Source organism: Meleagris gallopavo, chromosome 29, assembly GCF_905368555.1.
Source record: "Meleagris gallopavo chromosome 29, MGAL_WU_HG_1.1, whole genome shotgun sequence".
Lineage (NCBI taxonomy): Eukaryota > Metazoa > Chordata > Aves > Galliformes > Phasianidae > Meleagris > Meleagris gallopavo.
The window spans coordinates 3,615,854-3,630,173 of record NC_139432.1 but is presented as its reverse complement, the minus strand read 5'-3'; the positions used below and the strand labels follow the sequence as shown (position 1 = coordinate 3,630,173).

Genomic DNA, 14,320 nt, shown 5'->3' with positions numbered 1-14,320 from the left:
TGTCACATCCCCTCCAGAATTTGCAGCATCATCCACCTGGAGCTCCATTAGACCAGTGTTTCCTCTGGTTTGAGGCTCCCACCAGCTGCTGTAGGGAAGGTGCAGGAGAGCTCCGTAGATGCAATTATCAAATCACCTGCCCACAAGGAAGCTTTCTCCCTGATGCTTATTAGTTAGGAGTTAGTTTGTGCATGTGCATGAAGGCTTGTAAGCTTGACAAAACTCTGAACATTTTCTTTCCCTTTCCTTCCTTTTCTGCATTATCAAATATGTGTGGTATTTCTTACTTGGATGCTCCTAACAGCAAGTGCTTTAAATGCCTATATCAAAAGTTGACCTGTATGCTTAGCCATCTGCTTTTAACACCCCTGAAAAAGCAGAGGATGCCTTCCATCACGTTTACACCAGGATTTAAATCAGGCTTAAGATATGAACAATTCTGCATCACTCTCTCTAGCCTTTCTGCTATACTAGGATGGGTGGGGGGAAAAGAAAAAAAATCACCCTATTTAGTATCCATTGGTCCCTCAAAACACAAGAACTACTTGACCCTTTTGCATAAACTCCTGTTAGCCCCTGCCAGCTGGATCCCATGTCCTGCAGCACTCTGTACACCGGGGGGTATCAAGCAAAGCACAGATCATCTGCTGGGCAGCCACTCACCCAGCAGAGAGCAGAGCCTGCTTATCAGGATGCTGCACCTCCAGACACCGCCAGCACAATGACAGCAGGACCTGCCTGTGAAACGAGGCCAAGATAAATGATGTATTGCCCTCATCCCTAACAGTGTGGCCCAGACAGAAACCAGGTGGAGGAGAGGGAGCCTGCACCTTCTGTAAACAATCCCCTGTCTCAGCTGAAACAGCTTCAGGCAGAGATGCTGGATTAAGAAAGTGATTCTTAGCCTGGACAGAAAGTTAAAGGGCAGGGGTGATAATGCACTGCTGGCCAAAGGTGGCTGGGGGAACTTAGCCATTACTCAGCAATGGTTCATTTGGCCTGGCAGAAGAACATCTGATATCTAAACAGTCCTGGTCATCCTGAAACACTCAGAAACCTCTACACTAAATATTTGATGCTCTTGTTTGATAGTGTTTATTTTGCTTTCTCCCCACCTGTGTGAGGCTAATATGCTGTGAGTGGGGAAAACATGGGGTAGCACATACCAGAGATAAAACACTAATATGTGATCTTTTTTCTTAAACAGAGATTTATGAGACATGTCACAAAGCTGACTGTGAAGAAAAAAATAGGGAATTTACCAGGGAGACCACTTTTGCATTGCTCTAAATGACATCAGCAGCATGTAACCCCCCAAATCTTCTCTGCTCTGCCTTTGTAAGAAGATTGGGCGAATCATGACACACTCAGAATGGTCTGGAGCAGTACCAGGGTTTGTCTGCCTCGTCTGGGTTCTGCACTTATGTGTGGATGGAAAGGGAGGAGGAAAAAGTAGATGTAAGTCAGCCTCGTTTTCCTTCTATCTGAATCTGTTCAATACCCCGCAGTGAGTTAAAACAGCTTTGATACCATCATAGTTTCTGTGTTGCCCACTGAAGGCTGTGCTCTCTCCTCTTGTAAGGCTGCCATCAATGTACACCAAGAATCGGGGCAGCCCAGTTTGCAAGGAGGGAGCACTGCCTGTTTTGTAGTGATATTCATGTAAGCTGGTTGGCCAAGAAACTTTTGACAGTCGTCAGAGATCTGCTCAGCACCATCAGGAAAATCTAGGGACTAATTCAGCTGCCCAGACCTGACCCTCTCTGGTGGTGCTTGGGCTCTGTTCTCACTTCCAGCCATTAGGAAGGAAGGCAGCCCAACTCAAATGACTTCAAAAAGTTCTCCAAGACCCTCCAAGGTTTACCCAGCATCAAAGCTACAGCTTTCATTTTTGTTCCCTTCTACAAAGCAAGCCCACCCCTTCCAGTTTTTAACATCCAGGCATTTCCTACATATGAGAAGGAAATAATGTGTGAGCTGGTTCCTTTTACCTCGTTTGAATGTATGCTCTAGCCTCCTTTGCTTTCATTTGCCTATTTGGATGAGAAATCTTGGCTTTGAGACAGATGTGTTTCCTTTCCAGATAGACAGAACCATGGTCTTTGAGCTAAGATTGGACACTGCATAGTGGTTGCTTCTGAAAACAAGAAATCCTGGATTTTCTCTCCAATTTTGTCCCTATGAAAGAAAAAGAAAGCCACACTCATGTCTTTTGTCTCCGTTTCCTCATTTGTTACAGACACAGTGAAACCTCTGGCACAGAGATTGCTCTGTTAAACTCTGGCCCAGTAGTTTCACCTTCTCTGATGCATGTTTCAAAACTCTTTCATAAAAGAAAGAGCTGCTTGTCGCTTTCTAACAAAAAGTAAATAATAGGGGTGGTCACAGAGCTGGTTCTATGGCTCTTGATCTGAGATAAATCCTTTTTTTTTTTATCTTCTGGGTTATTAGAAGCACACCTTTCCTTGTGAAAGTTCAGGTGAAATTGGGCTAAAAGCTGGAAAGGATGTGGGCTATAAGTATGTTTAAAATGTTATCTGTTCTTTCTCAAACATGTCTTTCCAGCTCAGGTATTTACATGCTGATAACCTTTTGGTCCCAGCGGTGCTAGAGACTTCATGCCTTGTATTTCAAGACCGATAAGAAATTGAAAGATGTGGAGACTCCAAGAAACACTATGAAAAACAATCCTCCTCCTATTCCCTGAGTGCCTTGGGTTATTGTGCTGCTCGAAACGTTGCGTTTCTGGAAATTATTTACTTTAGGAAATGTAGGAAAGAACGTAGGAAGGAGACATAACTTGGAGCACTGAGGGAGGAGATATGTAGTTCTTTTGTTATTCAAAGGTTTGGCCTTTGTTCTTCCTTTGATCTGTCACTCTCATAGATTCCTTCCTATCAGCAGATCAAGGAGAATTTTTATCTCGCTGGGAGCCTTTGCATGTGTGCTGCTATTTCTGATTAAACTCCTTCTGCAGTAATATCAAGAGAAGTTTTGCAATCATCTCTGTCTGGTTTTTTCAGGCAGAAGAAAAACTCCGTATTTTTGATGTTTGAAATAAATTAGTGAGCAAATGCTACTGGAATGCATTTGCTCCCCTTTTGTGGAGTAAGGTGGTCACGCCATAGGAGAAGATTGAGCCAAAAAATAGAAATCCAGCAATATTGGACATATCTGAGAGCAGCAGAGCAGGGGAAGCTCATGGTGTTGTTTGACTTTGGCCTAAACCAGCAGCTATTGAGAACAAACTTTCTCTGATAATACACAAAATGAGTTCAGCAGATCTGACGGGAAGCAGGAATGTGGTTTTGCAGTTAAATAAAACAAGTAAATAAGTAAATGGAGTTAAAAGCCACATTACCACAAACTGGACATTGAATGATTTACCATAGCTGGATTCTCATTCCTTAGGTCCTGGAAGGGAAGGAACCTCAGCGAGGTGAAACTTCCCCTTCCCAAACTTGTTAATGCCCACAAGGACTCATTCTCCCAGGCCCACCACCTTTCATAACCTCTTCCTTCCTTTAATGTGAAAGGAGGAAACCACCATTTGATGCACAGCTTTGAATTTACTGGCAGAACCGTTGTCAGTTTCAGCTCAGTGCTGTTGACCTCTGACCACTGCATTAAGTTTTTATGTTCAAGTGGCTGGTACAAGTCTGGTTTTACGAATTGAGTTTCCAGCTTCTACACAGGACTTCAGAGGGAACAAAGTAAACTGTTAAGCTGTTGAAATGATGCTGATACTGCCCTGAATTACTCTGATCTTGCAGAGAGAGTGGCCAAAAGGCCCTTGGATGCTGAGCAGATATTTTTCATGCATCCAAGACATGAGCTGAGTGACAAGTATCCTCATCTCACGTTTCCATGAAGGTTTCTCCTAACTGATGATCACTGGAGGCAGTTCATATAATGTGTTTCATCTGGAATACAGTCCAACACGGCAGGGCACTGAGGCCTTGGCACACTTAAGCAAGCTACATGAGGTTCCAATCATACTTTCCATAGCCAAGACTGCAATTGATTTACGTCCAGTGCTGACGATGACAGAAAAGTGCAGCATAGTTAAAATGGCACTCTTGGTATATTTCATGTATGACTAGACAAAGCTTAACACAGCGGGTCAAAGGCATTGCAAAACCACAAGTCCTTAACAAATACCCTCTGCTGCATCAAACTTGAAGGTTGCAGAGGGTATCACCTTTACAAGGGCTGCAAACTGCAAATCCCTGCCCTCGTGCTCTGTTCTCTCCATTCTCAGCCAGGTGACCTCAGACTGCCTTCATTCAAACTGCTCAGAGGGACTTCATTCAAACTGCTCTCATGGAGAGCTCATTCTGCAGGTAAAACTCAATGCATGTGCTTTTAACACCAGGGTGCTTACAGACAGCTTGGACTGATCAGTTCCAGACTGATCTGTCCTCGAAAAGCTGAATATAGGCTTGGTCCTGCACACCTGCACAGTGCCAGCTCCCTTCCCACCTGTCCCTGCTTCTGGAGTTACAGCAAAGGGTAAAAGCTGTTTCACACAGCCCAGATGGCTCTGATATCTTTGACTATAAGCTCCATGAAGCAGAAAGCATCTCTGCCACACAGTACCTGGCAGAACAAGAGCTTCACCCTCCTGGGAAATAGTATGAATAGTACAAAACTTTATATCAGGCTTTCCCTGCCTTCTTCCCCTTATTATCCTTCGGGAGGGTGAGGGGGTGTAGCAGAGATTTTGAGTTCAGACTGTAATTTTTGTGTTGTTTTGCGTGTTGGGTTTGGATTTTGTACTTGGAGCAGCAGAAGCAATATTAAAGGCAGGAGGAGCGCCTGCTGCTTCTCGCAGCACTATCAATTTCCTCTTCAGTGCAGAGGAGAGGCAGGGTGTGGGTCAAGGAAAGAAAGATTTACCTTCCTTGATAGGCACAGCCTTGACAACGCAGTTGTTACCGCGCTGAATTTGCAACAAGCCTTTCAAAAAGGCTCCCCTCGAAGACTTTATAACTTCATAGGCAACCACCCTCCATAATCAAGTCTTACAGCATAGCTCACTGCTTCATAAAATCGAGATAAATCAGAAGAGGGGCATATTAAAATAATTTGTATCAGTAGGGACTGATTTAGAGCCCGGCTCCTCATCCATCAGCGAGATGCTTTCGTTTGTGAGCATATTGCTACAAACTGCAGGAGAAGCTCTGCCAAGTCCATTAATAACAAAAAGAAGACAACCTTCGTAGGGAAAACGGACAACGGGAAATCGAGGAATGATTCCAACAAGCTGTTTTTTCTTTAGAGATTTCCTCCAAAAATACTCATAGGAGACAAAGGCGGCCGTGGCGTTTGATCTTTTATTGGAGAATAGTTCAGGGCGATATTTAATGCGTGGAAGTGACATTTTTTAGTGCCATCCGGCTCGAATAGGGATGATGTATTAAAGGGAAGGGTGGCTTGAAAGCAAGACTTGAGAGGGCAGTGAAGCCACCGGTGTCACTGGGATCCACCCTTTGGAAAGGGTGCGAGCAATGGATACGGGCGGAGCAGAGGGGCAGGGAGGACTTGGCATCCCTTCCCTCCCATCGCTGTTTTGTGCTGCAGCTTCCCTGGATTCAGAGCACTGCTTTGAAGCATCGACCCGTCTGATGTTTGGTGTTGGATCAGATCAGTCCGCATTGAAATGCGAGCATCTTCGGGACGCGCCGCTTTTGGATGGAGCCTCATTTTCTGCCAATCGGCGTTTAAAGCTGAACCATCGAACCCTCACAGAGCGAATACAATTAAAACGTCGTTAAGAAAGCATTTTCCTCGCATCTCTTTCTGTAATAAACGAGTTAGGCTCAGCGTTTCCGCGCTGTGTGAAGCGCACGGTAAATCCGTGCCTATTTAGCCTCTCACTGCAGCAAAAGGGAATCAAATCCCACATCTCAGGTCTCTTTCCAATGCCAACATTTCCACTTGTGTCACTTTCAGATAACCGACACAGAGAAATACTTTGTAGTAATAACTCCAAAAATTTACATATTATTTTCTTCCTCACTCCGAGATGTATTAATAATATAACAGAGTTTAAAAGCCACTTTTGTTGTTGTTTAAGGGAAAGCCTCCCTTAAATCGCAGCAATCATTTGGGAAAGGGGAAATCTGGGAGGGGAAGGGGGGGTTCGGCAAGAACTCGAGCTATTTGAACGCAGAGAGACTTCGTTTTTAGACCAAAACCAGCTCGGTTTTGCCATCTTTTCGCACTGCCAGCTTTTCTCTTTGAAACCAGAGGTGCGTTGTTTTTTTCTGCGGACACCCTCCCACCCCGCCCCCCACCCCCGTTTCCCTTCATTCTCCATCCCACCGCGATAACCCCCAGGATTTCACAGCCGTTCACAAATCCGTTCAATCCCACCGGATTAACTTTACAGTTACTTCACTTTATACTTTCTCGCATCCTATTCGAAGTGACGCCCCACGTCGATCGGGTGCGAAAGGGCTGTAAACTCACAATAGAGACCTCAAATCCTCTTTATCCAAAGGCGCAAATACTCCGCAGGGCTTCAGATCCTCAAGCTGAGGCTGTTGCCTGCTGGATAAGAACCGGGTAAGAAAGATCACACTTTGGTGTGCTTTCTTTTCCCAGTTCTCAGTTTTTGATCCCTCTCTCTAAGTCTCTATGGGATGAGGACGCAGCACCTGCGCTTCCAAGTGAAGCATCCATCCAGGCGAATTTAGAAGTAGTGATTCCATTGATGCTATAAACAACAACTCCTAAAAAGGTGCCGTGGGAGAATGTGGTTCCAGCATATATTCGAATGCGAGGCGGCAATAAAGACCAGACGGGAAGGTTTCTGCCTCTCTCACGTTGCCATTAAGAATCTGCGACCGAGGGAACAGCAGCCATCTGAAGGGACATCTCGGAGCTGCTGACCCTCTTGTGCGATAAAAGCGGAGAGATCCTTTTTGGGCGCCCACTGTTCCCTCGGTCCTGCTTCTGGTGTCCATTCAGTCGTTATTTCCTTCGGAACCACGTTGGATTTACCTTCTGGTTCTGGTTTAATGGGGATGTAGAGTCGGCGTTCTGTAGATAATCTCCATTTCCTTCCTAGTTTGCATCAAATTTCGATTTGCTTTTGTGATGAAAGGCTTTCCAAAAAGTACTTTTTGTTGTTGCTGAGGCAGCTTTCAGCTTGTTACCTAAAACCAATTGCCTTCCCATGGCTTCGGACAGAAACGAATCAGCTTTAATCTCATTCATTTTAGTGTTTAATCCCTTGCCACCAGGTTTACTTACCCATATATAAATACGAGTTTATATAATATATATGATTTAAATGCAACCAATACGTTAATTTGTAATATACAGAGTGATATACATACATACACACCCAACATATTCATATCCATACAGGCACACACCTCGTTTTCCCTCCCAGTTGCAGTTATTACTGCGGTTCTACCTTCCCTGTCACACAGCCCCCTGGGCAGAGTAAACGTCCATGAACTCTGCACCCTCCCTGAAGGGTTGACCTGTGCTCCTCGCACTGAAAAGCAGCTCCTGCCTTTCTTGGCGTGTCCTCCTTGGCCCGATGCTTTTTTCTTTTTTAACCCCAAATAATTTTTCAAAGCAGCCTCCTGGCCGGGAGTGCTGAGTGTTGCCTTCATGAGGGCTGGCTGGGACACAGAGACCGAGGCTTGACCCCATCTCTGGTCCTCGGGCCAAGCTGGGCCCATCTTTGGGTGAATTCATTTCAGGCTGAACTTTGTGTGAACCTGAGCCCGAGGGGAAGGGAACCCGACAGAGCAAGGCTGACAGAGGCAAGTTCTGAGCAAACCCATCAGCCTGAGTAAATATTGAACAAATCCGTGTGAAGGCTGGGATTGAAATGGAGCTGTCAGACCAGTGTAAACTGAAAGGATAGGTGAGCCCTCTGAAGAGCGAGGAAACATTTTGTACACTCACTCCTGCGATTGTTCCTTCCACCCCAACCCTTTGCCCCAGACCTCATTTCACCTGCCTAAGAGGCTAATGCAACCCTGGGGCTGCTCGGCGCTGAAATGCCTGTGTTGGTGGAAGAGAATAGCCGGGGGGAGGCAGAGGGGAATGAAGGAAGGAAGGGGATCGCGCCGTCGAGTGTTCCTTTCAGTGTAATGAGCAGGGAGGGGTGGGAGGTGGATTTACAGCTGATATCCTACACGAAATAACAGGACGGAGCTGCCCCGACTTCAACCCAGGTGACCTATGCAGCCTCAACCCTCCAAACCTGTCCGTTGGTTATAAATACAAACGAATTCGGCCATCTGTAAATATATCTAACCCGGAAAAACAGACGTGTGCCCATCTCCTCGGGTGCTGCAGGGCTGCGTGGTGGGGGCCATTTAGGCTGTAGGAGCTGCACTCACCCATCGCTCCCCGCAGATCTTCTGCCCGATCCTCCGTAAGAGGCAGTGACACCTAAAAACGCACTCGCCTCACAAGCATTGAGAAAACAGGCATGAAAATCCCTTTTGCTTTACCTTCGGCAATGTTAGGGTGTAAGCAAGTGTGTGGATACTTCGCTGCCCCGATGCTGCTTGCAGAAGTTGGATCAAAGTCGATCCCACTCTGGTTTCGTTGAGATCCAGGATGGGGGAGGCTCCTGTACTTATTTTTATGCTCGAAGTAAGTTTGCAAAAATTCAGAAGGCTTCGAGCCCTGTTGTCCCTCACTTCAAGGCATGAATGGCTTTTAGGGGTCGGCAATAGCCCAGCCCAGCCAGAATCCACCGAGGGAAGGTTTGTTCCCGGACAGACCCCCGGGAAAGCTTCACACCTTAAGTGCGAAGAGGCTTTGGAAACAGAGTTAATAGCAACCAGCAAAGCGGAGTTGAAAGTAAGGAAGTCTTCGGGGTATAATTGTTGGGTTTTTTTTTAATAGAATGTCCTCTTCTGAGATCAAAAAGGCCTCGCGTTGTGAGAACAAATGCTTTAAGAGAAACATTTCACACCAAGGGGTAAAGGAACAGATGGCCCCGGGGTATCCGCCGCGGTCATCGGCTTTGCCCCTCGGGTCTGGGAGCAGAGAGAGGGGCAATCCGCGTCCCTTCTCTGTCCCCTCCTCCCGCAGGGGGACAACAGCTCCAACACAGAGACTGCCGTTAATAATTTACAATGTTACTCCGCTTTAACTGGGGTTTTCCCTTTCCTTTGGGATATTAAAGGCATTAATCTCCATTAAGACGTGGCTTTGTTTGGAAGCGCGCAGGGGGATTTGGCTAATTTTCCTGCCACGGACCCACGGACAGACACACGTGGAGATATGGGAACAGCCACGTCGTTGTGTATCAGTTATATGCGTAGAACTCAGATTTGCGATAAAATCAAGCTGCGGTGACAGGGCTGAATATCGACTGGGAATTCCGCACGCAGAGCAGGGGATGTTTGAGGGTACTTTGTAGCTCATATCCATGGATTTAAGTAAGAAAAGGAGCTCGTGTCCCACAAAGACACCCGTATAGGGTTACCCATACCTGTGGGCATCACCATTCTGCTCCCTTCTACCCCTTTCTCGGAGCGTGGGGCTGACACGCGAGTCCCTCTCTGCTCCCCAAAGCGGCTGTTACCGCGGATCCCGACCAAAGCTGTCCCGAATTGGCCTTTCCAGGCGGCTCCTGCTTCCCAGCAGTGAGTTTCGGGCTTTGGAGACAAAAGGAAGCGTGAGAAACTTGGGGGGACAGTTGGGGGAAGGAGATCTGAGTTGCATGAGATGTTCGCTGTGAAAGGAACCCGGCTTGGCAACGAGGGAAGCAAAGGGAACGGGGTGAAGGGGAAGCCCGGAGGGGGTTACATATGTAAGGAGCAGCGGCACCGTTTTTTGCGGATCCTTCCGGAGATTCCCTTTGAGTTTCAAATGGGAGCCGGGAGCCTTTGTTGTGCCCGACTTCGGCACTTCGGGCATCTCCTCTCGGCCCGAACTTTTCGCTCTTCCCCGACCTTTCGCCGCGCACCGATCCGTGCTCACCTGGGGGGGGAGGGGAGCTCCGGCCCCTTCTCAGCCCGGAGGTGAAGAGACAACAGGGGACAAAAACATCCCAGTGGAAACCCATGAGCGCAATCCCGTGTTCACGAGAAACTTTAAATCACACAGATTCAATCGCATCGCTTCAACGAAAAGGTTAAAGCGAGCTGAACTCGTGGTCAACACGTTACGAAACCAGCGTGGCTGCGTTTTTACTTTTGGACCTCACTCCCGTTGTTTTGCAAACCGCTATAGTGCAACAAAACTCCCTTTTCACCTTTTCCTCTTTTTTTTTTTTTCTTCTTATCTCTGAGCTAATTGGACACTCCAGATCTGTTCTTCCGAGCCACAGAGGTGAATTACCCGAGGCAGAATTGTGCTGCCCGGGTAAAGCGATGCTCATCGCCTCCGGACGGGCCAAGCAGGGCTGCAGATGCAGCAGGTACTGGGTTCATTCCTGCCCTCACCGAAAAGGTTTGCAAATTTGACGAAGCCAGAACAATAGTTTCTTCTGGCAGCCCCTCTGTTTACTTGTTTAGAAATCCCAGAGGCGTTTCGAGGTAAAAAGGTCAGAGCTATATCCGGACCTCGGCCCCCTCCCTCTGCACCCGGCATAGGGAGGTTCGGGCCCTCCGCCCGCTCCCGTGTGTGTCTGTGCTTTGCAAAACACCCCTTTTGCTTTCGGGGACCGCCTTTGGAAGCCGAGGACATCAAACTGAACTGACACTTCGTTTCTCTCCGGGGTTGGGTCAAGCTTTAAGGAATTGTTTTGTATAATCGAGAAAATCGCCTCTCCCCCACCCCCCGACCCCCAGTTTCGTTCCAGTTAATGTCGCTGCTTTAGTAATGCAGATAGGCTTCCTTGCCAGGATGCTGATAATGAGGATGATGATAACTTTCTGTTCTCATCAGGCCCTTTTTTACACTTTATGTCGTCAAATAACTCCCCGTAGGGAGCAACGCGTTTCTGCCCGGTTCCGATCGTGCAGCTGCGGGTGCCATAACGGGGGTGGGGGCCATAGAGTTCCCCCAGGAAGCAAGATGGAGCACTTGGCTTGGAAGCTTTGGCAGCAACCGGAGACCTTTTCCTTCCTCCTCCTCCCTCCGAGCCCGGCTGCCCTCCCCGTGCATTTCCCTGGGTGGGGGAGATCGCCATTGCGATTAGAGCCGACAGGACTCGAATGTGGAAAAAGTAAACTTTATTAAACTGAGGTAGTTTCATTTCGAAAAACAGGGAAGGGAGTGGAGGGAAAACAGATTCCGATTAAGAAACCGCAGGCTTTTCAGGATGACCTTTTATCTCTTTATAACAATCTTTAACGAAACTCCTTGGTTTTCACTTCGCCCTGCGCTGAAGCTTCTGGTGGCAAAGGGTAACAACTGGCCGTGGTTAATAATGTTTTTATCGGACTCCGATAAGCCTAAGGGGGGTGGGACACGAGGAGCCGTGCAGCTTCTCTCCAAGACATGAGGCTATCGAGACGTACAATAAATAGCAGTCAGTGCATCGCGACTGGGGGAGCGCAATGCGGACCCCCCCCCCCGTCTCCGTCCCGTGCACGTTCACACTCGGTGCGGCAATGACCGTCGCCCAAAGCATCCCGGGCTCAGCCTTCCCCTTATCTCGTTTTATCTGATAGCACAACGCTCTCACCCCCAGGATCAGTAATACAGGAGGAGAGCGTGTAGGAAACCCTGTATAAAGCGGCGATAGTGCAAAATGGCAGCAGAGAAGTTGCATTTTTGCTTTGTTTCTTTTCTTTTTCGGGTCTTCCCGGAGACCTTCAGTGTCTTGGGCTCTTTCCGAGATACACAGAGTAAATAAAAAAGGGAAACAAAAAGGAAGCACCCCAAACTTTTTTTTTTTTCTTTTAACCATCTTGCGGGGAGGAATAATACAGCAAACTCGGGATGCTTGCGGACGAAAGTCGTTGTGCACATCTTTAAAGCGGGAGAGAACTAAAATTCGTTTTCAAGTTTCTGTAGTTGAAAGTGCAGTTCCTATTGGGAAGGGGAGAAAGGAGAAACGTCCCTGAGACAAACGCCTATTGCTAAGGATAAAACGAGGACACGGCAGCTCCTTTGGAGTCCAACGTTTAACGGAGGGTCTATAAATTAAGAGAGGAAGGCAAACGGGGAATGGGCACCGCACGGGTGGATGCGGTCGGAGCCGAAGGGGCGGCTCGGAGGGAAGCGTGTGCGGCCGGGGCTGTGCGGGGCTGTGCGGAGATCAGCGGCCCTCGAAGGCAGCCCCGATCCGGTCGTTGTGCCGGTCCTCAGGAGGACACGGAGCTGGGGGAGGCCTCAGGTGAGGTGCAGTTGGACTGATCCGAGGCTTCACTCGCTTCCTTCGCGGACCTGGAGGCAGCAGGAGGGGCGAGACCTTCCTTTTCCCTCTTCTTCTGTTTCATCCGCCTGTTCTGGAACCAGATCTTGACTTGGGTTTCGTTGAGCTCCAGTGTAGCAGCGATCTCCACCCTCCGGGCCCGGGTGAGGTACTTGTTAAAGTGAAATTCTTTCTCCAGCTCCGTCAGCTGTTTGGTGGTGAAGTTGGTGCGAATGGTGTTGGGTTGGCCCAGCAGCCCATATTCCGACACTTTGGCTGTAAGGAGCAAAAAAACAACAGGATAGAAGCAACAGAAGGAGAGCCCTATATGGGCCTGGGGGTCCCGGGGCTGTCTGATTGAAGGGACATCCCCTGTGCTTTGTGTTCGGCCCCCACCTCTTGCAGCTTCTCCTGAGCCACCCCTGGCTTTTCAGGGATGTAACCCGGAGGGAAATGCTGGCCCGGGATTTGCAGAGCTGCTTCTTTCTCTTGCAAACGGTCATCCCAGCTCCTTACAAAGTGCCATGAAACTTGAACGTGCGTGGGAAGGAGTGGAAGGGGAGGGGGGATGATGGTGGGGGAGAGGAGGGAAGTTCCGGATTTAAGGAAGGTTTTAGAGAAGGATGTTCAACAACGAGGGAGGTGGAAGCCACCTTTGTGGAGGAAGCAGGAAACTGGGAGTGTTTCCTTTTCCGAGCTGGACTTAAACTGCGTTGGGCCTGAAGGCAACCCTCTGCCAGGTGTGCCTGAGAAATCGCTAGCTGGTTTTTCTATAGAACTTGAAAATAAGAATAAAAATGCATCTTCCTCAGGCAAAGGAGCCTGAGGAGCAGAAACTCCGGGGAGGGCAACATTTCGTAGCGGGGCTGCAGAACGTCCTGCTCCCCCCCTCCTCAGCCCGGATGGGAACCCCCCCCGCCGAGCCCTGCGCTCCCCAAACTCACCTGTCTTGGGGGGGTTCCTCTTCACTTTCATCCAATCGAAGGTCCGCGCAGCGCTGGCATTGGGGCACGGCTCGGAGGGGCACGCGGGGTCTTTGTCCTCATTTAGGGAAGGCGAGAGGTTGCCGTAAACCCCGGGCAAATAACCGGGCTGCTCCTGCCCGTAAAGGTGCTGTTGCTGCTGGTACTGCCCTACGGCACCGCAATAACCCTCTGGCAAGGAGCCGAGATGGGGTCCGGTGCTGGAGGAGTAACCGGCAGCCTGGAAATACAAGCCGTCCGCGTCCTGCTGGCCGAGGTAAAGCTGGTGGTGCCCGTAGCCGGGGCTGCAGTTTTGGGTTGGGTAGCCGGAGCTCGGGGCAGCGGCAGCGAAGGGCACGGAGCGCCCGGAGGCGGAGGGGAAAAAGCCGGGGCTCTGCGAGGGAAGGTGGGCGGCCGAACCCGCGCTGCCCCCAGCACCGAAGCGCCCTTCTCCATGAAAAGTGTCACTGGAGGGGCTACCTGAGCAAGAGGGGAAGGAAGGGGAGCTTTGCTCTAAATGGTGGTAGGCGCCCGTCCCACGGTTACAAATTGCATACTCTAAGAAGGAGTTCATCCTAGTATTGTCCATCTGCCACTGATGGAGGAGGGTCAGCCTGTTTTGGGGGGGATTCCGCCTGCCCTACAACCTTTAGATAGTATGTCAAAGCTGTAAAACTTCCTTCCATGCATCGCTGGCCCTCGAACCCCGGAGCCTTCGGCGGGGCCGGGGTGGGGGCGGGGGGCCACGTGGTCTGCCCCCAACCCAATGAGCGAGGGGCTCCTGAAGTTTGTCACATCTCTGAGCTCATCCATCAAGGAGATGACATTTACATGACAAAGGGGTTTCAATCAAACCCTGCCCATCAATCTGATAACAACACGAATACGTCAAAATCTTTCCTCAAAGACTTTAAAAGAGAGGAGGGAGGTGGGGTGCGGGGAGGTGATGGGGAAAAGGGGATCGGGGGAAGAATTAGAATGATCTACGACTGTTTTAAGTGCTAAAAAGGCTCCCGAGCGATGTGGTCAGCCAATTTCAGCAGAATTTCCCCTTCCTCAACTTAAAAAA

At 49.0% G+C, this 14,320-nt stretch overlaps 1 protein-coding gene across 1 annotated transcript; it reads right to left on the bottom strand.

Moving 5' to 3' along the window:
* Positions 1–12,166: 12,166 nt before the first annotated feature.
* Positions 12,167–13,855, bottom strand: HOXB1 (homeobox B1). Its single transcript, XM_003213971.4, has 2 exons — positions 13,234–13,855; positions 12,167–12,565 (listed from the first exon to the last, which is right to left on the bottom strand). The coding sequence occupies exons 1-2, from the start codon at positions 13,838–13,840 to the stop codon at positions 12,240–12,242; spliced, it is 933 nt and encodes a 310-aa protein (XP_003214019.2). The 5' UTR covers positions 13,841–13,855; the 3' UTR covers positions 12,167–12,239.
* Between the last annotated feature and the right edge of the window lie 465 nt (positions 13,856–14,320).

Bases quoted from the DNA above. Each gene is read 5' to 3' on its own strand.
- HOXB1 (XM_003213971.4), bottom strand. From the start codon at position 13,840: ATGGACAATACTAGGATGAACTCCTTCTTAGAGTATGCAATTTGTAAC. The intron at 12,566-13,233 runs GTGAGTTTGGGG...TGCTCCTTACAG, and splicing joins GAGGAACCCCCCCAAGACAG to CCAAAGTGTCGGAATATGGG.